The sequence below is a fragment of the Pongo pygmaeus genome, chromosome 5 (assembly GCF_028885625.2).
Source record: "Pongo pygmaeus isolate AG05252 chromosome 5, NHGRI_mPonPyg2-v2.0_pri, whole genome shotgun sequence".
Taxonomy (NCBI): domain Eukaryota; kingdom Metazoa; phylum Chordata; class Mammalia; order Primates; family Hominidae; genus Pongo; species Pongo pygmaeus.
The window spans coordinates 98,629,503-98,654,181 of record NC_072378.2 but is presented as its reverse complement, the minus strand read 5'-3'; the positions used below and the strand labels follow the sequence as shown (position 1 = coordinate 98,654,181).

Here is a 24,679-nt window from a genome sequence, read left to right as displayed (position 1 = left end):
GAAGAGAAGTCTGAGGAATGTACTCAAATTTGTAAAAGGTATGTCAGACACTGCTGTAAGTTTTATACACACCCATACAATCTCAATCAATCAATCTCTCTCTCTCTCATTTACTCCTAAGGCAAGGCAGTCCTACTCATTTAATAAATATATATTATGCCTACTATATACTAGTGACTCTGTTATTTATCTATTGCTATATATGAATTGCTTCAAAATTAGTGGCTTAAAACAACCTACATGTATTATCTCACACGTTTTCTGTGGGTCAGGAATCTGGGAGTGGTTTAGCTGGGTAGTTTTGGCTCAGGGTCTCTAAGGAGGTTGCAACCAGGTTGTTATCTGGTGCACCAGTCATCTCAAGGCTTGACTATGACTGGTGGCTCAGCCTCCAAACTCAGGGGGATGTTGCTACAGTTACCCTTCAGCTTGTGACTAGAGGCCCCTGTTCTCTCCACACCGGCCTCTCCATAGGCTGCCTGAGTGTCCTCATGACATGGCAGCTGGCTTCCCCCAAGGGAACAAGTTGGTAGGGAGGAAGCCAAGACAGGAGCCACAGCCTTTTTATAACTGTATTAGGAGGGTTCCAAATCAGAACCAATAGGAGATAAAGATATTTATTATAAGGAATTGGCTGACATGATAATGAGGCTGGCAAGTCTCAAAATCTGCAGGACGAATTGGCAAGCTGGAAACCCAGGAGAGCTGATAGTGTAGTTGTAGTCTGACAGGTAGCAGGCTTAAGACCCAGGAAGAGCTAATGTTTCAGTTTACAACCAAATTCAGGAAGAAACCAGTGTCCCAGTTTGAAGGCCATCAGACATTGTTTTTTTTCCTGAATTTGGAAGAATTCTCTCATTTGAGGGAGGGTCAGCCTGTTTTTTCTATTCAGGCCTTCAGCTGATCAGATGAGGCCCACCCACATTAGGTAGGGCAATGTGCTTTATTCAGTCTACTGATTTAAATGTTAATCTCATCCAAAAACAACCTCGCAGAAACACCCCGAATTGGCAGGGCGCAGTGACTCACACCTGTAATTTCAGCACTTTAGGAGGCCGAGGCGGGTGGATCATGAGGTCAGGAGATCGAGACCATCCTGGCCAACATGGTGAAACCCCATCTCTGCATAATATAAAAATTAGCTGGGCGTGGTGGCACATGCCTGTAATCCCAGCCACTCGGGAGGCTGAGGCAGGAGAATCGTTTAAACCAGGGAGTCGGAGGTTGCAGTGAGCTGAGATTGTGCCACTGCACTCCAGCCTGGGGACAGAGTGAGACTCCATCTCAAAACCAAACAAACACCCAGAATTATGTTTAACTAAATATCTGGGCACCCCATGGCCTAGTAAGGCTGATACATAAAATTAACCATCATAAATGTAATATTGAAAGTGACCTGTATCACCTCTACAATATACTGTTTGTTAAAAGTGAGTTGCTAAGTTAAGCCCACTCTCTCAAAGGGAGAGGAACTAAGCTCTACCTCTGGAAGGAAAGCCTATAGAATAACATGTGGACATACTTTTCAAACCACTCTAACCGCTGGTACTAGGAGACTCCAGTGTTATACTCCAGTGTTCATTGAATAGAAGTTACTGAAGAAAAAAATGGAGGGAATGGTAGAAAAGTAATATTTGAAGAGAGTTAAGAATCATTATCTTTCATGAAGAGAGATACGAGTCTTCAGATCAAAATGGGCACTTGGGGTTTTAAACAAAATAAATGAAAATGCATTTTTAGACAGATTGTGATGTAATTGCAGGAGATCAAAAATAAAGGGACAAGAGCTATCAGAGACAAAAGATATATTACCTGCAGAGGAAAACAATTAGATTGACAATAGACTTCTTATCAAGTAAGAGACTGATAAGCAATGGAGTAATGTTTCCAGAGTGTTGAAAGAAGGTAACTGTCATCTGAAAATTCGAAATCTAGCTAAACTTTCGTTCTAGATTGAGGAAAAATCTCAAATATGCACAATAAAATTTATTTTAAAAAAAGATTGAGGGTAAATATTAAACTAAGTTATTTAACTTTCTGTCTTTCTGATTCCCCATTTATAATGATAGGATAGGTAAATAGTGATATTTACCTTATAGGTTGTTAACTGTTCTGTTCACTGTTACATCCCAAGTGCCTAAACAGTGCCTAACACATAGTAGGCACACAATAACTGTTTATTAAATGAATGGATGAGTGAATAGGATTGTTGTGAGGATTTATATATATAAAGAATTTACAGCAATGCTACCTGACATGTTAATAAGTACTCAATAAATGTTTGTTGTTAAGATTTTATCACCTGTAGACACTCAGTAAAAGAATGATTAAAAATATTTCTCAACAAAAAGACAAATTCTGTAAGGAAGTATCAGATATAAAAACAATTATGACACAGAAATTGATAAAATGCTAGTAAATTAACTAATGACCATGGAGGGGAGATTAAGAAAAATTAATCTTTTTATATTATTTCTGAAAGGTAAAAACTAAAACCTTTAAGGTGATTCTAAAGTTCACATGAAAGAGCAAAGGGCCAACAGCAGCTAAGAGATGTTTGAAGAATGAGGAAAAGCTATTTGCCATACTAGATTTAAAGACTTATGAACTATAATAATTAAGACAGAAATGTTGGTGCAGGGAATGGAAAATAGACCAGTGAAACAAAATGACCCAGAAGTAGACTCATGCATATATGGAAACCTTATATATGACAGAAAGCATTACAAATCAGTGGATACAATGAAGTCTTCAATAAATCAAACTGGAACAATGTGGGGAAAATGAAATTTGATATCCTACCATATAAGAATCAATTGTAGTTGGGTTAAAAACCTAAGTGCAAAAAAGAAAGACTCTAAAACTCTGATTTAAAAAAAAAAGAATCTTAGATTCTTCCTTAGCTAAAGAAGAACTTTTTGGAAAAAACAACAGAATACAAACATAAGGGGGAAAAGGATTAATGACACATTTAATATAGTCATATTAAAATTTAAAATGTTCACGTCTCAGAAAATCCAGTAAACAGTGAAAAGACATGCCTCAGAGAAGGTATTTATAGCTGATATAACTGACAAAGATTGGTATCCAGCCTGAATAAAGAATTCCAGAAGTCAAGAAGGAAGAAACAACCCAATGGAAAGAAAAATCAGCAAAGGATGTGATTAAGCAATTTACAGAGCAGGAAATATGAATGGCCAATGAACATTATGAAAAGATCTTCAGTCTCACTAGTAATCATACTAATGCAAATTATACCATTCTGTGCTCATGAGACAGGCAGACATTAAAAGGGATGAAAAGTCTACGTATGTTGGTAAAGATGTGGGGACCTAACAGTCTCACAGTACTGATGGGAGAATAGGATAATTTAAGCACTCAGAAGAGCTATTTTGCAAAGCCAAATAAAGTCAAAGAATACATAAACACCTGGAAATTCTCCTTCTGGTATGTTCTCGAGAGAAATACTCTTCTATAAATGCACAAGGAAGCACATAAAGGAATGTTTATTCTAACACTGTTTGTAATGGTGAAAATTGTAAGCAACTAAATATCAATCAAATGAGAGTGTATGCTATAATATATTTACATAATGGAATATTATACAATTTCTAATGTTAATATTATATGCTACTTATGGATACATAACGTATAGTAAAATTGTATATTTTCAAGCATGTTTTAAACACCAAGTCATAATAAAGTTTACCTCTGAGGAAGTACGTGAATGGATGGAAGGATACAAAAATATAGTGAGGTAAACAAAATATTGAGTTGATAAATTGAGTGGTGGCTACATGGTTATTATGGGCATTCTTTTGGACCCTACACTTGTTTGTATATTTGAGATTCTTCATAGTAAGTAATTTAAAAATAAATTACCAAACAAGTTTCATTGAAGATTAGTGGACTAGAGCTATACATGTCAACATGGACAGATCCCTCACACTGATGAAGAAGATGCAGAAGTATATTCACATTGTAATACCATTTATATAGAAACCATGTATAACAATATTATGTGCTACTTATGGGTACATAATGTATTGTAAAATTATATATTTTCAAGCATGTTTTAAACACCAAGTCATGATAAAGTTTACCTCTGAGGAAGTATGTGAATGGATGGAGCCATACAACAATGTAGCCAGATAAGCAAAGAATATCAAAATGTTGAGAGTTGATAAAACTGAGTGGTGGCTACATGGGTGTTATATTGGAACCTATACTTGTTTGTGTATTTGAGATTCTTCATAGTAATTTAAAAATAAATTACCAAACAAGTTCTGTGAATTATATGTATGTGTATATTTATCTGTATGTATGTGTATTTTTTTAATTTAAAATTTCTTACCAACAAGAATTTATGAGATTCTTTCTAAAAATTCTAATATTCTCTGGATCTTACTTAAGGGAAAATCTTATAAAACAACCTTTTAATATGGATATGGTCCTGTAATTAAAAAAAAAAAAACAAACCTAATGTTATGTTCCTGTCTGTTAATTAGTTAACATGGCTAAGTATTGTGAAGAACCTGAAAATTAAATTATCTTAATATACCCTTTCTAATGTTAACATTCTGAGAGCTACATGGGATTGTTTTGTAAATGTTGTTATCTTGAAACTTAAGTATAAAATCAATATAAACTTTTTGTTTAAATTCAAAGAAATGCTCAATAATGAAATAATTAGACTTAAGTATAATAGTCCTCTGTGGCCTATTGTAACTATTATTATTTTTGCTTTAAGTAACCTTACATTTTGAGAAATATTTTATTACTTTATTTTCTCAATGAGAATCTTTATCTGGGATTTGACCAAATGTTTTACATTTTCATTGACACATTCTTCACCTTTCCCTCAACTGATATTTTTTAGTTTCTAATCACTTGGAACAGATTTTTACGGAAGTTGTATAATATCTTAATTTTTAAATATATTTAAAAATGTATAAGATATTTTGCCATGTAAGTTTGAATAGTTTTCTCCTTCATTGATAAAAGAAAAATTAGAAATTTGAATATTTTGCATTATTTTGTTTTTCACAATTTTTCATAGCAGACTTGTTTAAAAAAATATTTTAGGGTGCCATGATTATGTAGCAGTCTTTGGGTTTCTTTAGTGGTGAGACCGTTTTCATTGCACAGGATAGATGGGCTTAAATGGCAGGAACATGACTAGAAAGCTCATGTTATATATATTTCAGTCAGCATGTTGCTACTGACAGGTGCTCAATGGTTGTTGGTATCCTTGTCAGCAAAGAGAATCTTTTGACATTAAAGTCACCAGCTCAATCCTGATTTGGGGTGACTCTATTGGCAGTTCCATCAGGCTGCAGCTGATCAGTGAATGTCAGAGCTGCAGCCGTTCTTCAGGCGTGTCACCAGCCTGCTGTGGGTTTTTGTCTTTTTGTTTTTGTTTTTGGAGGGAGGAGTGGTTTAGCTTGTCTTGTTGTTCAATCTTAGCCAGACTTTCAAATTGCTTACCTTTGGGAAATGAACCGAGAGGTCATTGGGAATATAGGTATCTTTAGGGCATCCAAAACCATATACAAAGTGATTACTTACATGGAGACTAGTAATGATTACCTTGACTCCAAGCCAATCAATGGTGGAACCTCTGGGGACTCATTAAATGGCATTTGTGGACTCTGTAACCTAGCTTTTGAGCTGCATTTCAGGAAAAGCAGTGACAGCCTTTAATGTCTAATTGACCTCTTCTCTTTGTTTCACTTTCATTCACTTTCCATATTTGCCTCTGATGTGGTCCCTAATGGCAGCAAACAGCACTGCTCAGCATTTTGAACTTCTGTTCAGAGCTTCAGCACCTCAGTTTGGGCAGTTGTGTCATGGTAAGTGTTTGAGAATTCTTTATACTACTCAATTACTTGTTCTCTTTTTCTTCCGGTGGGTGAAATGTGTCCTGACTCACCCTACCCCACACACACCCACAGTTTTTCAGATTTATGGTTCTCTTCTTTGTCCCTTGCTTTCAAACATTTTTCTTAAATTGGAAAGTATGTCTTTGAAACACTGACATTATTTATCCAGGAGAGCAAGGAAAGAAGTATAGTATGGTGGAATAGAGTATAGTTCTGCCTCAAGCCAGATGTTGTCTCCGACAAGCTAATCACCTCTCTAGGTTTCTTCACAAACTAAGGTGTCAGTCATACCCAACTGCCAATAGTTCAGTAAGTTTTTCACTAAGCTCATTTTAGCTTTTAAATCCTGAGATACTTTTCTTGAAATTTTAATGATAATAGGTAGGTTTATTTTATCTGTTTGTTTTTGTGTTTGTTTTACTGTCCTTACTGATCAAAACAGAAAGATTAACACCCTATGTTGGAACTCTTTTGTGTGTGTGGAAATTTTACTGGTCTGTGAAATATAAAAGCCTAGGGACTGTTGGACTAGATAAACTTCAAAGTCCTTCCAGATTTTTTTTTTCTTTTTTTTTTTTTTTGAGATGGAGTCTTGCTCTGTTGCCCGGGCTGGAGTGCAGTGGCGCGATCTTGACTCACTGTAATCTCCGTCTCCCGGATTCAAGCAGTTCTTCTGCCTCAACCTCCTGAATAGCTGGGATTACAGGCATGTGCCACTACGTCCGGCTAATTTTTTTGTATTTTTAGTAGAGATGGGGTTTCACCATATTGGGCAGGCTGGTCTTGGGTTTCACCATATTGGGCAGGCTGGTCTTGGGTTTCACCATATTGGGCAGGCTGGTCTTGAACTCCTGACCTTGTGATCTGCCCGCCTTGGCCTCCCAAAGTGCTGGGATTACAGGTGTGAGACACCACGCCCAGCCTAGTCCTTCCAGATTTAAAATATGATTTCATGTGCCCTTGAAAGAGCTCATGGGAAAAATTAAATCTTTTCATCTAAACCGCATAATTATATAGCTTTTAAATAAAACTGAGATATAAAGGACAATAGAAATCTTGTGTGGAGAAGGTGTGCATGTGTGTGTTTGTGTGCACACATACCGTAAGTGAATCTTCCAGTGTAACTGACTGGAAGAATTCATTCCTCCTCACTTCCTCCCCTGTTCCCTAAAACAATGTAGGTTTAGGAGATCCCCAAACCATTCCATTTCTGCCTTGCATTCACTTAGTAGGAAGACTTGAATAAGCAAAATGATTGCAAGATTCTAGATAACTTCTGGTATGCTAGGGAGTATTTGCTTTAAGTAACCTTACATTTTGAGAAATATTTTATTAGAGTCAATAGACAGGGTCCCTGACCTAAAATAAGTACTATTTGAACACCTCTTAGAGCTCAGCGTGGCTTCAGAAATGCCCCAAGATTTGGCAGTGTAGACTAAGTAGGCCTCTTATGATGACATATTTATCTCTGTGTCCCCATGGTCTTTAAAATCTTATGGTTAGGTCTTACTAAACCCCAAGTATGGGCTCAGGCCATCTCAGTCTCTAGAAACAGGCTTGGGAGCCCACTAGATTTTCCTCACTTCTGGTCAAATTCTTTCCATAGTAAGCCATTTGATAGGCTTCTGTAGGTCTCTCTAGTAACTCTTCTTGATGGGCCCAGTGACATTTGATGGCAGTTTCTGTCACAACAAACCAGCCAGTTACTGCCACTTGGATCTTCCTTATTGCTAGCCTGCCCTCTTTAGATTGGTAAGGACCGTTTAACTTTGCTTAGACGTACCTTAATTCTGCTTGTTATTTACCTCCACTTAAACTGGAGCAACATTCCTTAGAAAATCAAGCCTCTGGCCATAGACTCTTTACTGTTGGAATTATATATATGCTTATAATTGAAATTATATTAAGTTAGCATTTTCCAGAGTTGACCCATGGAAAATTAGCTCTAAAGGATAATCAATTTTAAAGGCTGTGTATTTGGGGGTGGAGTGGAGATTCCTAATGAAATTAGGAAGCCAGGTATGGTTGCTCACACCTATAGTCCCAGCTACTCTGGAGGCTGATGTAGGAGGATTGCTTGAGCCCAGGAGTTCGAGGCTGCAGTGAGCTATGGTTATACCACTGCACTCCAGCCTGGTCTTAGAGTTTTACAATGGTGTGTCCTACAACAAAGAAACTGTTTACCTTTGCTAAAACCAGTGTTTTCAAACCTTGCCTGACTACTGAACTCATTTTTCTATATTACATTTTCCATATTACATTTTATTGTTGACTGTCAATATAATAGCAATTTTTAGATTTGTGATATTTATGAAGCAACTGTTCACAGTATACATACATAGAGCACTGTGCTGACTTTCCCATGGTGATTGTGATCTATTATATACCTTCGCTGAGTATTCACCTCATGGCATACTTTCTCTGTAGTGAGTTTAATGTAGATACTAAATTAGTTGTGTCACTTTTTTTCTGAAACTAATCTTTGTGCCACAAGTGCCAGTTAGACAGATTTGCAGTGACAAAAACTTCTGAGGAGTAGTGTCTCACCTGTAATAAACCTGAATATTCTAGTCAATGCCGTAAACATGTTTTTAGGACTACTTAGAAATATTTATTTTTCCTCTTGATTGGGAAAGAGACAAATTTTATCTATTTCTTCTTACTTTTAAAAATGACTTTGAAAAGTTTAAATTCCACTATTATATAATGCTGATTGAAGTAATTTAAAGTTGCCTAAATTAAAGAATCCTAAGACCTACCTGCTATTTTCCTAAGTTTCCTACTAATTATGTGATCCTGGTCAGGTCACTTAAGTTCTTGCCGATAGTTCCTCTGTGACATTTGCCCTATTTTTAAAATTAGATAATGAATAAGAAAATAAATATGTCTGATATTTTTGGGGAAAAAAGAGTCCTGCATAATATCTAAAATTTAGAAGGAATTATGGTTAATAAAGGAGGGATAGGTTGCCTTTGTTCCAGTAAAAAGTATTTAGTTTCATTTTTATTTTCCCAGCCCTGAATTTGGCATGAGTAGTGCTGCGAAAATTTCACAACAACAATAAAAAACTCTTGAAGGAATTTCTCACTGTGTTCTATGCTGGTAGAGAATTTGTTCAAATGCCACTGAGATTGCCCAGGCACAAATTGGGCACAGTCAGAATCATGGGTTTCAGAAAGTTTTTTAATTGTTTTTTTTTTTTCTAAATAAGCTAATTGGCTGCCCTAATTATCAAACCCACAGTTTTGTATTGTTCAGGTATACTCACTTAAGGAGATATGTTTCCCCAAACCTGTTTCTCATAGACTTCTGCACGATTCCACCATACATACACTGACATCCAGAACCTTAGAAATCATTACCCCTATATCTAATCTGTCAGCCTTTTGTTCTAACTCAAAAATGCAGCCCCGAATCTGTCGGATTTCTCCATTCCACCATTGCCACCTTAATCCAAGTCCCTGTCATCTGTCCTTTACACTGTTGCAGGCCTCTTCAATGAGCTTTCTCCTCCGTTCCTCCCCACTATAGGCCCATCCTCCAGACAGAAGCCAGAGGTGGTTTTGTGTCAGTTTTTATGTAAATAATAATATGTCACTCCTTTGCTTAGAACCCTCCATTGACTTCCTTAGTACTTGAAAGAAAAATCTAACTCCTTCATGATCTAAATGGCCTGGCCACTGCGTGACTCTGCCCTCCATAGCCCGTCCTCTCCCTCACCACCCTTGGACTATAGGGATCTCATTTTTGTTCCTCGAATGCATCAGCCTCATTCATGGAGATTTCAGCAATTACTACCTCTTCCCTCAACCCCTGACACTCTGATCACTCTCACATCACTCTGTTTTATAATTTTCCCACTGTATGTCACTCTTTGAATGTATTTTCTCCTTAATTAGTCTGTGTGTCTTTCCTAAAAATGTGGACAGTGTCTCCTTTTTTCAGTTTACTGCTGGTCCTAGCATCTGAAGTGATGCATAGATGTTTGTTGAAAATACAATTAAACAAAAGAACAAAAGGAAATAATCATTATAATTGTTTACTGTTTACTATTTTGTTTCCTTTTGATTTCTTGTGATAATTTTAATATCTGATTTTAGCAAAATCAAATGAACCTCTTAAAATAACCTATTTGAAGAAACGTTATTAAAGCATGTAAAGCCCAATAACTGAAATGTTTAATCCTTGATTAGTAGAGTCTTATCCTGTAATCATGAGGTAAGCACTGGACACCTCCAATAACTGACAGTTGATTAACATATTGTAATCTAAATTATTTTCATGTTGTATATGCAGTCCCCAAATGCCTCATTTAACCCAAAACTAGTATCCTTATTAGTATTATCAGCATTTCCACATAGTGTTTTAGAGCCTACCAGATGCACATCAGGGAGATCTTATATACCTGCCAAAGTATATTAGCCATATATAAAATGGAGGAAAGTAGGTGCTGTCAATGAGTAGCAGCAGCAAGGTTGAAATGGTGGGCATAAAAGAAGAACGCGTAATCCTTTAATTCTTCGTGAGAGACCGAAGACATCAGACTGCTTTGGGATTTTATTCATTAACATCTTCTGTCTGGAGTTCTCTTAAATGGATTTTTAAATAAATGAGTACTCCTGGCTGTTTTATGAAACAGTGGCAGATCCGTGAGGTCAGTGGGCAGATCTGTATTAACAAGGATGTGGATTTGTTTACATGGAAGCAAAGCAATAGGTTATAATTAAGAATCTGACTTACTCTAAACAGTTTGCATGTCTGAGCATAACACGTAAAAGATTGGAATTATTTGATTTCCAGATTGAAGACTATGATGTGATAGCTAGCATGATAGGAGCCAAGTGTAAAAAACTCCGGACCCTGGATCTGTGGAGATGTAAGAATATTACTGAGAATGGAATAGCAGAACTGGCTTCTGGGTGTCCACTTCTGGAGGAACTTGACCTTGGCTGGTGCCCAACTCTGCAGAGCAGTACCGGGTGCTTCACCAGACTGGCACGCCAGCTCCCAAATTTGCAAAAACTCTTTCTTACAGCTAACAGATCTGTATGTGACACAGACATTGAAGAATTGGCATGTAATTGTACCAGGTTACAGCAGCTGGACATATTAGGTAAGGTTACAATATATAAATTTGTTTTAAATGTCTGTTTCCTTGACGTAAAAGCCAATCTCAGACTTTGTAAGGAAAAAGAAAATTTTTGGATACAATAAAAATTTTGTCCTGATAAGACTGCTTGGTTTGATAGGAAATGCAAGATAGATCAGTTAATATAGGGAATAATTATATATGTACTTTAATAAAATAGTGAGGACAATAACAGAATTTTATAATTGAAATTGTAAAAAACTATAACCATTAATTCTTGATCTACTTGTAAGAGTGAGAATTTACATGAGCTGCGCTCTCCATTTTTATTAAGGAGAGAAAAGAAATTAATTCATTTGTATAATGAATTCAAGCTAGTTTTTTTAAAGTTTCTTAATTAAAATTCTTGATTAAGGAATATCATGAAATCTTTATCCCTGATAATTCTAGCGTTTAGGAGTAGTTCTACCCCAGGCAGATCTATTGAAAATCTTTTCCAGATCTGAGATTTCTTGAATCCTTCCTGCATTCATCAGAAAGGAACCCTGTGTAATTTTGTTACTTCTTTCTTTTAGCCAGGGGTGCTAGCAGTGTCACAGTAGTTATCATTGTCCACACAATTGATACTTTGTGAAGTCACATCGCACTTGCACATTTTACATCAAATGCATGGTGAAAACCATTTTGAACTGGGGTGACAGAAATAGGAAAGTCTGGAGGAGCTGATTTGAAGGGGTAGGAGGTAGGAATGAAGATAGTGGGTAGGATATTGGCAAGATTCAGGTCCTAGATGCTAAATTGGCTGGAAAATTCAACTTTTACTTTTTTAACAGAACCATTTCAATATGAAGTCATGTTTGAAAAAATGATTTTAATTTGTAAAGGGTTATTTTAAGTTCATTACAAACAATAAATCATGGATGGATTCATTGTTAGCACATTATATAAATATTATACTTAAGGTGTTTTGTTTTGTTTTGTTTTGTTTTCCCTTAAATAGGAACAAGAATGGTAAGTCCGGCATCCTTAAGAAAACTCCTGGAATCTTGTAAAGATCTTTCTTTACTTGATGTGTCCTTCTGTTCGCAGATTGATAACAGAGCTGTGCTAGAACTGAATGCAAGCTTTCCAAAAGTGTTCATAAAAAAGAGCTTTACTCAGTGACTTAATATATGTTCTGTATTAAAATTATGTGCTTTGTTGGGGTTTAAATTTGGGATGGGTTTTGGGTTTTGTTTTTAGTTGTTTTAATGGTAAGAATTAAGACATTTGTAGATTTTAAAGAAAAATATGAAATTGTCCATTAAATCAAGTAAAAATGTGCACAAATGTTTTCATAAAATACTGCAAGCACTTCTCTTCAAGAATATGAGTGGATGATATTATTTTTACCTTATGTTAATCAGTGATATGCTTTAGTCAATAATATGATTGATAAAAGAATAACATGGAAACATGCTAACTTATTTTCAAAGGAACACTGAGCAATAAAGTATCGTGGCATTTATGCAAAAAAAAGTTAATTTTTTACACCTCCGTGTAAGGATATCTTATTAAGCCTGTGACCTGGCAAGTGTTTTGTTCGGTATGTACAAAATGGTCAGAGCTAGTTGGAGAAAGAGACATGCTTTTCCAGCTGTTTGGTTATTTCTCTGGATTAACTGTTCAACTGGAAAATTTGTAGTTTTTCTAGCCAGGTGTGGTGGCACACACTTGTAGTCCTAGTGACACAGGAGGTGGAGGCAGGAGGATTACTTGAGATGGGATTTTGAGATTCCAGTGTACTTATGATTGCACCTGTGAGCAGCCACTTCACTTCAACCTGGGCAATATAGCAAGTCCCTTTCTCTTAAAAAAATTGTAGTGTTTCCACTTTTCTTCTGATATTTTTGTCTATTTCACTACTGGATAATGCCAATATAAAAATTTGGGTATAATCAAGAATAAGAGGTAAACTACTAAATAAAAAAAGCTTCCCAACTGTTAGAAGCAGATGCCTTAACATTTTGTGAAAGCTAAAGTTTTGAGGTTTCTGAACTATATGTGGATCTTCTTTATATACTAAAAAAAAAGTAGAGATATATATTATATATAATTATATATGTATATATTATGTATACACATATGTGTGTATGTATTATATATACACATATGTGTGTATGTATTATATATACACGTGTGTATGTATTATATACACGTGTGTATGTATTATATACATGTGTGTATTATATATACACACGTGTATATATGTGTGTATAATATACATACATATAGATTATATATCCACATTTATGATTTTTTAATATATATAATATATACATGTATTATATATATTATATACATGTATACATGTATATATTATATACATTATATATAATATATACATATATACATATATACATGTATACATGTATATATTATATACATTATATATAATATATACATATATACATATATACATGTATACATGTATATATTATATACATTATATATAATATATACATATATACATATATACATGTATACATGTATATATTATATACATTGTATATATATTATATACATGTATACATGTATAATTATATACATATATTATATACATGTATACATGTATATATTATATTTATATTATATACATGTAATATATAATTATGTAATACATGTATGTAATATATACATGCATCTAATACGTGTAATGTATACATGCATCTAACACATGTACGTAATATATACATACATCTAATATATATTTAAAAATCATAAATATAGATATATAATCTATAATATGTATGTATATATTATATACACATATATGTGTATATAATATATACGTATATATATTATATACACATACTATATATTATATAATATGTAATATATACATAATATATAATATATATATTATATATGTATAATTGTATAATACATATAATTATATACATATATAATATAATTATATATATTATATATGCTATATAATTATATAGTATTATATATATAATTAATTAGTATTAATTATATATAATACTATAATTATATATATAGTATATTATAATTATATAGTATATATAATTAATTATATATAATTATAATGAATTATATATAATATATAATGAATTTTATGTATTATATATGTTATGTATTATATATAATATATATAATCATATATATTATATATATAGATATATATATCATGCTAGGGTGTGCGATTGCTGGGATATAACCATTTTGCACTGAACAGGACAATGAATTTTGTTATACTACAGTTAATATTAGTTTTCTGTTCAAAACAACTGTGCCTTTTCATGCCACAAAATATTTTCTGTCTACTTTCTGAGTAGCAGAATTAATTCATTTTTTAACAAAACAATGTATGTCAAGTGTTCCGTAGTCACATGAGGAGAATGCTTCCTTTGTGCCTGGCACTATTTCTTGTGCTTTGCATTTACTAATTCAATTCTCACAACAACCCTGTAAGATAAATGCCATTACTTACCCCCATTTACAGATGAGGAAACTGAGGCAAAGAAAGATTGAAGAATTTACTCATGATCATACAGCCACTAGTGGCAGAGCCATCATATAAACCCAGGCCATCTGGCTTCTGAGGCATTGCATTAAACCTGTGCTTTTAAGTGTTCAGGGTAGCTTCTGGCTCTAGGGCAGAGGTCAGGAAACTTTTTCTATAAAGGGCCAGATAGTAAATATTTTAGGCTTTGTGGGCTAAGAGGTAAAACTGAGATTGTTATGTAGGTACTTAAATAACTAGAGAGAAATAAAATTTGCACGAAAATTTTATTGACAAAATTCAAAACAATAATTGAGAACAATTTTTTTTGTAATATGGGTTTACTAATGAAAAGAATTAAATATTTACGGGGAGGATCAAAGTTAATGTTTCATGTCATTAAAGTTGATTATAAGTACTCATTTGTTAATGCTGATCTGTAGTAAAATTTTATGTATTTTACTTCTGAAAATTCCTTGCAGATGGGTATTGTCAAATACTTAGTCCATGAGAATATGATTTTTGTTGAGCATATTCGTCACTTGGAGGGTTACTTCGTCTCTGGATATTTTCCTTTTAGCATGTTATTACATTGCAGCTTAATCACTTCCAATTGAAGATTAGGTAGAAGCTCCTCAATTGCACTGTTAAATTGATTTTGAAAAATGGAAATTTCCTTTATATTCACAAACTCCAAAAAATACTGCGGGCACTATAGTGTGAGCTACAAATTTGTGTGAGAATGGAGATCCCACTTCTTTGTCTTACCTTTTGATAGCACAAGAAATGTGTAAAGCAGCTTGTTGTTACTTGTAATTCAAACAATGTTGTCATCAAAATGACTTATGTTTCACATGTAAACACTTGTTTTGCCTTGTAATTTTGGCTTGAATTCATTTCAAAATTTTATTAAGTCTTGAGCAAACGCTAAATTCCAAAGCCATTCAGTGTTCCATAATAGTGGTCGAGGACATGTCTTCTTTTTCAGCAAAATGTCAGTATCAGCCCTGAGTGCAAAAGCTCACAATAGAACTAACACTATTATGCCAATGTGGTTGGGCAAATCAGCATATTCATCTTCTGTATCTGACAAAAGATAACTGAACCATTGATGTTTAATCTATCAGAAACTATGAGAGCAAATGAAGCTCACCATTGATACTAGTAGTTCAGTAATACAAAATTGAGTCAAATATATCCCACAGAGTACCTGCTGATGAATAATACAGTAAATAACCATAGATTTTAAATACCTTCTTACCTTTTCACAGGCTTTATAAATTTGACAAATGTAATCATTTTGCTTCACACATTTTTAACACCACCAGTTGTAACACATCTTAGCAGAGTCTACTTCAGGTTGCATGAAATTTGTGTTTTCTTCTTATAAAATATTCATGCTTGTAATTGTTCCACACAGATAATTTATAGAGACTAATTTCAGTCACTTCAACATTGGCATTGACTTATCAAATAAGCAATAACTAGGTAGTATCAGTAACATCTGTTGACTCATCAAGAGCGAAGGAAAACCACTCAGGTCATTTGCCTTGTTTTTTATTGACTGTTGATGTTGTTGCCAGTGTTCTCAATTCTTTAAACAACCATTCTTGCCAAAAGGCTAATTAAATAGTCTTAAGTTTACTTTGGACACAGTCCTTCAGCCGATGGAATCAAACATAATTTAGTCATCATTAGTAAAATGTTTTCCTTGCTTGGTTAACATCTGAGTCACTTTGGCTGCAACTTTATTTTCATTTTTGAGTTGTTTTTTTTTTTTTTTGACACTGAGCCTCGTTCTGTTGCCCAGGCTGGAGTGCAGTGGCACAATCTCGGTTCACTGCAACCCTGCAGGTTCAAGCGATTCTCCTACCTCAGCCTCCCGAGTAGCTGAGATTACAGGCACACGCCACCACGCCTAGCTGATGTTTATGTTTTTAGTAGAGATGGGGTTTTACCATGTTGTCTAGGCTGGTCTTGAACTCCTGACCTCAAGTGATCCACCCACTTCAGCCTCCCAAAATGCTTGGATTACAGGCATGAACCACTGCACTCTCCCTATAGTATTCTTTAAGAACAGCTATAATGACATTGCATATTAAACATCATACTCTGACATCTAATCTGATTTTTAAAAATTCATATACTAATGTGCCTTAAAAATGTCACTTTAAGTCTACTTTTCTTTTTTTCTCTTGTTTTGATGGTACAGGTAAGCACTAGTAATAAAAAATTTAAAAATATTGTGGTATGACAATATATGTGGCACTCAAAATGCTGGTAACTGCATTACTGCAATTTTTAGTGTGCCAAGTAGCAGTGCAAAATGATGACAGCACCACATAAGTCTCCTTTGTGTTTGTTCAGCTCTGCCATTCTAATGTGAAAGCAATCATAGACAATACCTAAATGAATGAGTGTGGCCATGTTCCAATAAAATTTCATGAGCACTGAAAGTTGAATTTTACATAATTTTCATGTGTTACAAAATACTACTCTGTTAGCCATTAGATTTTTTCAGCCATTAGGAAATGTAAAATTATTATTATGAGCTGGCTGGATTTGGCTTGTGGACCAAATTTGTGACCCGTATTCCAGAGTATTTTCGAGTCAGTTAATCCATGTTTGCCCATTCCTAATTTTATAAACCACATTCAAACCTGTTAATCCGCTGTTATCATTCTCATTTTGCCATTTAGATTTTAAAATGAAGAGCAGTGTTTTATTAGAAAAAACAAAGTGTTTACCATGACAAGAAAGATATGTAGACAAGATATTTATGTAGACTCTTTGTTCGTTAAATTTTGAAGCCAGATGATGCATTGTTAGCTTTGACAACTGACTTAAATTTTGTATAATTATTTATCTTTGCATTTTGCTCAGGTAAATTATCTTCCCAGAGTCTAGAAATAAAGATATCCCTGATCCTGTTTAAGAGCATAAATAATACTCTCAATGTAAATTGTTTTGAAATAAGATCTTAAAAATACAAAATGTAGACAATTAATATTCAGGTGCTTACTTTTGAGCCAATATGTAGCAGAGAAAAACTAATTTCTCTGTGGCAGTATTTTTATTTTTTGGCATTTCCCAGGAATTAACTGAAGACTAAAACTCTTATGTCCAAGTGTAATGACACTAACCAAAGAGTCAGTAAAAATTCCATTTGGCTACCATGTATGTGTGTATATATGTATGTATGTATGTGTGTGTTACATATTTGAGACAAGGTCTCACTCTGTTGCCCCAGGCTGGAGTGCAGTGGCATGATCTCAGCTTACTGCAGCCTCAATCTCCCAGGCTCAAGCAATCCTCCCACCTTGGCCTCCCGAGTACCTGGGACTACAGACACCACCACGCCTGGCTAATTTTTTTATTTTTTATAGAGACACAGTCTTGCCATGTTGCCTATGTTGGTCTTGAGCTCCTGGGCTCAAGTAATTCTCCCACCTTGGCCTCCTGTAGTGCTGGGATTACGGGCATAAGCCACTGTGTCAGGCCCCATGTATGTTAATAGTGAATGTTTGGCTTTTCATTTGTTACTTTCAGCTATTAAAGGATACCTATTACAGACACAGGAATTTTCATTTTCAAAGTCATTTTTGACACATCAGTGCTGCATCTACTTTTCTCCCTTTAGCACATTTGATATTGACACTTCAGAGAAACTTTTTTAACTACCCTTAAAATCTTGTCAGTGAACATTAACTGCCAATCATCACCTCATTTGCTTTTTTTGACAACATACTACTAGAAACGTAGGCTGTGAGTATAAAACCATGGCTGTTAGTATCATTTTTTTGGCAATAGCTCACATTCTGTTAAGAGTCATTTGCTTTAATCAAAGATCATGATTTATTATATATTTTTTATAAGTAGGGATGGGGCCAAGATTATTCCTTTGGCACAGCAGTAAGTGTGCTCAAGATCTTTGCCTGTAAGCTTGAATATTTGGCTTAAATTTTGTACATATGAATACTTTTAAAGGTATATTTGACTACATTTTGAAAGGAAAAAGGTAGTCCTGCTAAAATTGACATTTAGGGATATTTTAATCTATGTATTTGGTAAAGTAATTAGTGAAGTATTAGTTATAAAAATTTTAAGGAAAACATTTAAAAGCAAAATAGTCATATCAGATAAATAGACTACACCAAAGATAAAACCAGTCTCTGTTACAAATGAAGTTGTCTGTACAGACAACTGAGATATTTTATTTACATAAAAATGCTGTTCAATATCTAATGATTTCTGTTGTTTGTATTCTGTACTTTAGAGTAATAAAATAAGTTTGAGTATCTCATTAGTTCACTTTCAAAATTGATCATTTCAGGACACCGCTGAATATAATGGAAGGTTTGGGTAAATAGGTTTGCGTCACAGCCCCTATGAAATTACCAGCCTAGATGAGGAGCCATCGCCTGTGTACAGAACTCTTAACAATCCATCCACATGCTATGAAATGACATCAACTTGGGTGCATTTTAAGCCCTGAGATTACAGGAGTCTGCAACTACACTGTTATTTATTTCTGCCTTCTCAATAATTCCTCCAAATTAAGATTTACTTAAAAGTTTGATTTGCTACTTAAACCAAAATTTGATACAGGGTTTTCCTCCTTTTACTCCTAAAGTATCATGTATTTGCCTTTTGTAGAAACCAATTCCTTCATTACTATAGTTCTTCAGTTGTTCCACAGTTCTTAGGCCCAAACTACTTTTGGTGAGCTAGGATGGAATGAATGACACAAGGTAAAACACCCGTCCATCTGTTTAATCGGTATATATTGACAACAATAATACATTGATAGCTTTGAGCTAGGCACAGATTGAGGTAAGGGTGCTGGGTATAGAAAAGGCATATAAACAACCACAGAGCAATTTCCCAAAATGGTTATGTATGAAGACATTTAGGTTTCTTTACTGCTGAACTTCAGGGACTTTAAAAGGCTAATGGACACTGTGAAGGTGAGTTAAGATTTGTACTGTTTCCCAGACTTCTGTGAATACCTATCAACTTCTCTTAGAAATTAGTTTTTCAGAGCACAGTTTGGAAAATGCTACTAACAGCATTATAGGATGTATTATAAAAAGTATTCACTAAGGTCACTTTTAACCTTCTCGTTAAAGATTCTGCATTGTAATTTTGTTTCTTTTAAAAGTATTTTTTATTAAGAAGAATCCTGGAAGTCACTAATACTTTGGTGATGTGATTTTAAAAATATTTTTGAGCATGATTACTTTTTATTTTGACCCTTAATTTCTAAGTCCAATTTTTATTAATGTATTAGATTTTTAGAATATTCATTTACTTTTAGTATAGTAAAATTCTGTGAAATACAACTCATAGTCTAGTAATTGGGAATACCTTAAGGGCCTGCTGTTCCAGCTGATGATTTTAATATGAATATCTGTATGTAGGATTTAACTGTCAAGTTGCTTTAATTAATATTTATATGTCGTGCTGGTCCATAAACTATTTCAACCATCCATTGTATAGTAATGGAAAAAAATAGAAATTTTAGATTAACTTCTGATAAGTGACTATTTTTAAAATGTTTAATATGTAACTTTTAAAAAAACGTATAGTAAAAATTCACTGCTAGCATGTTTTGTTAAAGTCTGAGAATGAAGGAAAAGGGGTAGTTTATCATGAGAATCATTTCTTTACAAATGAATACTTTAAATGTGAACCCTATTATATGTATAGTCATACATATATATACACACGTATATATACACACCTACAATTACTTATTTCTTCTCCAGTAAATATATGCTAATTTTGTTAAACTTTTTTTTAGTGGGAAGTTATATTTCTATAGCATATTTATAAATTGCTGCTAAGATTACAACCACCAAGGCAAGAGAATTGTTAATACTAACATAAATTCTGACACACTATTCTTCTTACTTGATATGTTTTTTGCTGACAGATAACCCACATAGAGTCAATATTGTTGAAGCCCAGTAACTTCATTTGAAAGTCATAAAATAACTCCATCCAGTAAAACCTAAAATAAATGTTCTTAAGTCCTAATAATCAGAAGTATTCGTCAAATTGAAAGAATTTACAATGTGTGTCCCTATCATATGTTATCCAACTGTCAACAGGGTATGTCTGGACATGTGCACAGAAAAGAGAGACACTTAGATTGAGGACGGTTCTGCCTTTGTCTTTCAAAGTGCCTTCCGCTTTACAATCTATATACGCTCCTTGCAAAATCAAGAGTCTTATTCATTTCCTGCTCTAGGTGCATCCATTTTACCAGGGCCTAGAGTATGAATGGAAAGTGCTCCTGGAGCATCATCAGGCCACATTCCTCGGTGCGTTCAGCCCTTCTAAACCTGCGTAGCAAGCCACTAGCCTCAGTTCTCTGTAGCCTTAAATCTCCCCTCATAAACCATCTGGGCGATTAAAAAAATATTTTAAACATTAAAATACGAAGTGTCAAGGCGAATTTCTTAAGCCTAGTGGTACACTGATAAGTGGTTAGCTACCAACTCTTGGGAGAAAAAAAGCTCCAGTTTGTAGTGCTTCCCAATTTTTGTCATGTAATACTCCCATCTGTCTGATTTCAAGCTATCAATGTGAAGTCACTTAATGCTGAGTTGGAATGAGACGCACATACTTTGCTCTTTTGAGATGATATGAACTGGCTCCAGGTCCCCTCTGCCAGATAAAGTTATTAAACATTGATCCCATGATTTCTGAAAAATAGGCATAATAAGCTATAGCTAGCTTTCCCTCAGAGGTGGTATAATGTGTACTTAAATGGTCCTTCAAAATCTATGAAATTCCTATTTGCCATCGAATACATTATAAAAATACAATTAAAAGAAATTTTCTAAACATTCAATAATCATGTAAGAAAAGCATATTAAGAAAAGCTTTGAAAAATTTTATAAGAAGCAAGTTATTTTGCTGATGTAAATCTGACATAAATCATATACATTGATAAGCATTGTATGTTTATGGGATTATAAGTTTTTAAAGAGTTTCCCTGTATTTCCATGGCTTTGAAAACTATATCCCCAGATAAATTGTGGCATTTCCTTTGTGCATGTTGGTGCAATTTTACATTATGAAATTGTCATGTAGATTCATTACACCTATTTTCCAAACAAAAATGACCATAATTCAAATATGTACCTATCATATACCAAGCTCTAAACCGTATAAAAACATTCTATCACTAATGTATTTGCAGGCACATTAATAAGATATTTACCCATTTTTATAACAAAGATTCTTGGTCAGAAAAACCTCAGAATTTTTACTGTTGATAATCTTTCTGTTTCAGGTACCAGACTTTTGATCCAGATTTGGGAGCATATATGTATTAGCTTTTATTAAAGTACAATGGGTAACAAACTACCTCAACTGTTTCAGTAGCTTTCAACAACATATATTTTTCATTGTGCGGCTTGTTGGCTACTGTGGGTTAATTGCTGTGGCTGCACTTCAGGATGTGATTCAGGTTCAGGTTTACTCTATTCAGGCCCTGGGCTGAAAGAGAAGGCCCTACCTGGGCTATGCCCTTCTAGTGGCAGAGGGCACTAAAGCAAGAGAACTGGCAGCATTGTGAAATGCATTGAAAAGCTCATCAAGTCTGTTTGCATTGTGTTGACCAAGCAAGTCATGTGGCTAAACCCAGTCATTGGTCAGCAAAGCTACTCTTCCTATAGGGAACCATTATAAGTCACATCCAAAGGTTTTGGGAACGAATAATTCTGAATAATAATACCCGAGGTACTACAATGTACTACAAATATTTCAGCTTTCTGTAAGTAGCCAAAATATCTCAATATAAAACAAAATAACATCTTAATTTTTTAAAAAGAAGTATAATATTGAATACAGTGGTTTAGGTTCAGAATTTTTAGAAAGAGCCTCACTGTTGGTAAGATTTTCCCAAATAATCACCTAATTCCATGGGAAATAAAAAATAGGATAAACTAACAAATATTTCTGAAACAAGAGTCATGAAGAATCCATAATCAACTGTGCTACCTTTTGACTATTTTGCATCTCAACTTCCTCGTCTGTAAACTAAAAGTTGTTCCACACTTTTACACTGTTGGTGGGAATGTAAACTAGTTGAACCATTGTGGAAGTCAGTGTGGTGATTCCTCAGGGATCTAGAACTAGAAATACCATTTGACTCAGCCATCCCATTACTGGGTATATACCCAAAGGATTATAAATCATGCTGCTAGAAAGACACATGCACACGTATGTTTATCGTGGCACTATACACAATAGCAAAGACTTGGAACCAACCCAAATGTCCAACAATGATAGACTGGATTAAGAAAATGTGGCACATATACACCATGGAATACTATGCAGCCGTAAAAATGATGAGTTCATGTCCTTTGTAGGGACATAGATGAAGCTGGAAACCATCATTCTCAGCAAACTATCGCAAGGACAAAAAACCAAACACTGCATGTTCTCAATCATAGGTAGGAATTGAACAATGAGAACACATGGACACAGGAAGGGGAACATCACTCACCGGGGTCTGTTGTGGCGTGGGGGGAGGGGGGAGGGATAGCATTAGGTGACATACCTAATGTTAAATGACGAGTTAATGGGTGCAGCACACCAACATTGGCACATGTATACATATGTAACAAACTTGCACATTGTGCACATGTACCCTAAAACTTTAATAATAAAAAAAAAGTTGTCCCAAAAGCTTTCTGAGGTCATTCTCAGTGTAAAGGTCTCATTCTAATGCTTTTTTATTGTCACCTAATTAACAAAGCATATCCTTCTGCAATTTTTATTATAGTTTAACTCAGTTTTTCTTAGAATTATGGCAGAGCAATAAAACTTTAATTTTCTTTTATTCATATCCCTCTATTCAAAAATGGATTTGAGATAAAGTAGTAAGATATGATCTGCCTTGTTTTTACTTAGTATTCAAATAGTGGAACCTAGCTTTAAAATAGTCAAGTCACTAAAATACTCTTCTTTTACCATGAGAGTCGCTGATTTAAACATGTATGTGTAAGAATCATATGGAAGCTTGTTTAAAATGTAAATTTCCAGTCCACAAACCCCTGGAGATTCTGATACTACAAAGAACCCAGAAAACTACATTTTTAACAAGTACCCCAGGTTTCCAAAGTAACCTAAGCAGTACAAACCATATAAATTATTTTGGTAATAGTGGGGAAAAAAAACTTTCACATGCTGGGATACTACATACTTAGTATAATTAAAATTAGTTGTTAATACCACGTGCCTCATTATTTGGTGTTTGTATTTTATCTTTATGAATTAATTTTTGTCACTACATTTAGTGTATTGGACTATACACTAGTCCAGTGCTATAAATTACCACTGTAAGTGATGGTATTATGTTTGTATATAAATTTTAAAAATGTAGAAACCAAAATACCTTAATGTTCCTTTGAAATGAAAGTTCTTTGATTAGTATTAACATTCCCCAGAAACATACAGGGTAGGTCAATCTCAGAATGAAATACGATGAAATGAGAACTACTGTTGAGTTATTACATCCAATCTCTTTGCTTCTTCCTTGTTTCCTTACAATCTAGTGCTCCTTTTAAAACATAGTCAGATTATGTCATTTCTGTGCCTAAAACCCTTCGGAATAAAAACCAAAACCCTTTATCTTTGCTACCTGTAAAACCTTATGTCCACAGCTCCTTCCCCTTTCCGCATATATCTTCACCACTCCAGGTCTCACTTTTTTCAGATGTCTGCTCAAATATTGCCTATGCACAGAGGCCTTTATTGACCACCCAAAATAAAACAGCATATTCCCCTCTCCTCATCAATCACTAGCCCTTGTAACTTGCTATATTTTTATTTATAGCACTTATGACTATTTGACATGTATTCATTTGTGTCCACTCCTCTATAATTTTACGCTCTTCAAGCACAAGGACTTTGTCTTGGCACTGCTATATTGCCAGGACTTAGAATAGTATCTGGCACATAGTAGATACTATGTATGTAGTAGATACTATGATAGTAGGTACTCAATAAATAATTGTTTGACAAATACTGGTGATTATCCACAGGTTGGCCTGTCTCCAGTATAAGGCAAGGCTATTAAAGTCCAAATTTTATAAAGTAGGCAATGTTTTTAAAGGCAGTTTTATTTTCTGTTAATTTCCCATCTATTTTGAAAGTCATTTTAATTTATTTCAGAATTATCTC

At 34.3% G+C, this 24,679-nt stretch overlaps 1 protein-coding gene across 2 annotated transcripts in view; it reads left to right on the top strand.

The window, feature by feature from the left end:
• FBXL4 (F-box and leucine rich repeat protein 4) overlaps window positions 1-12,489 on the top strand; it is a 72,160-nt gene extending 59,671 nt beyond the window's left edge. For both annotated transcript variants that reach the window (XM_063666441.1, XM_054492120.2), the window contains 3 exons: window positions 5,781-5,852; window positions 10,683-10,995; window positions 11,972-12,489. In XM_063666441.1, the coding sequence (XP_063522511.1) occupies window positions 5,781-5,852; window positions 10,683-10,995; window positions 11,972-12,135 (549 nt within the window). In that variant the 3' untranslated portion in view covers window positions 12,136-12,489. The remainder of the gene's footprint in view (window positions 1-5,780; window positions 5,853-10,682; window positions 10,996-11,971) is intronic.
• The last annotated feature ends 12,190 nt before the right edge of the window (window positions 12,490-24,679 follow it).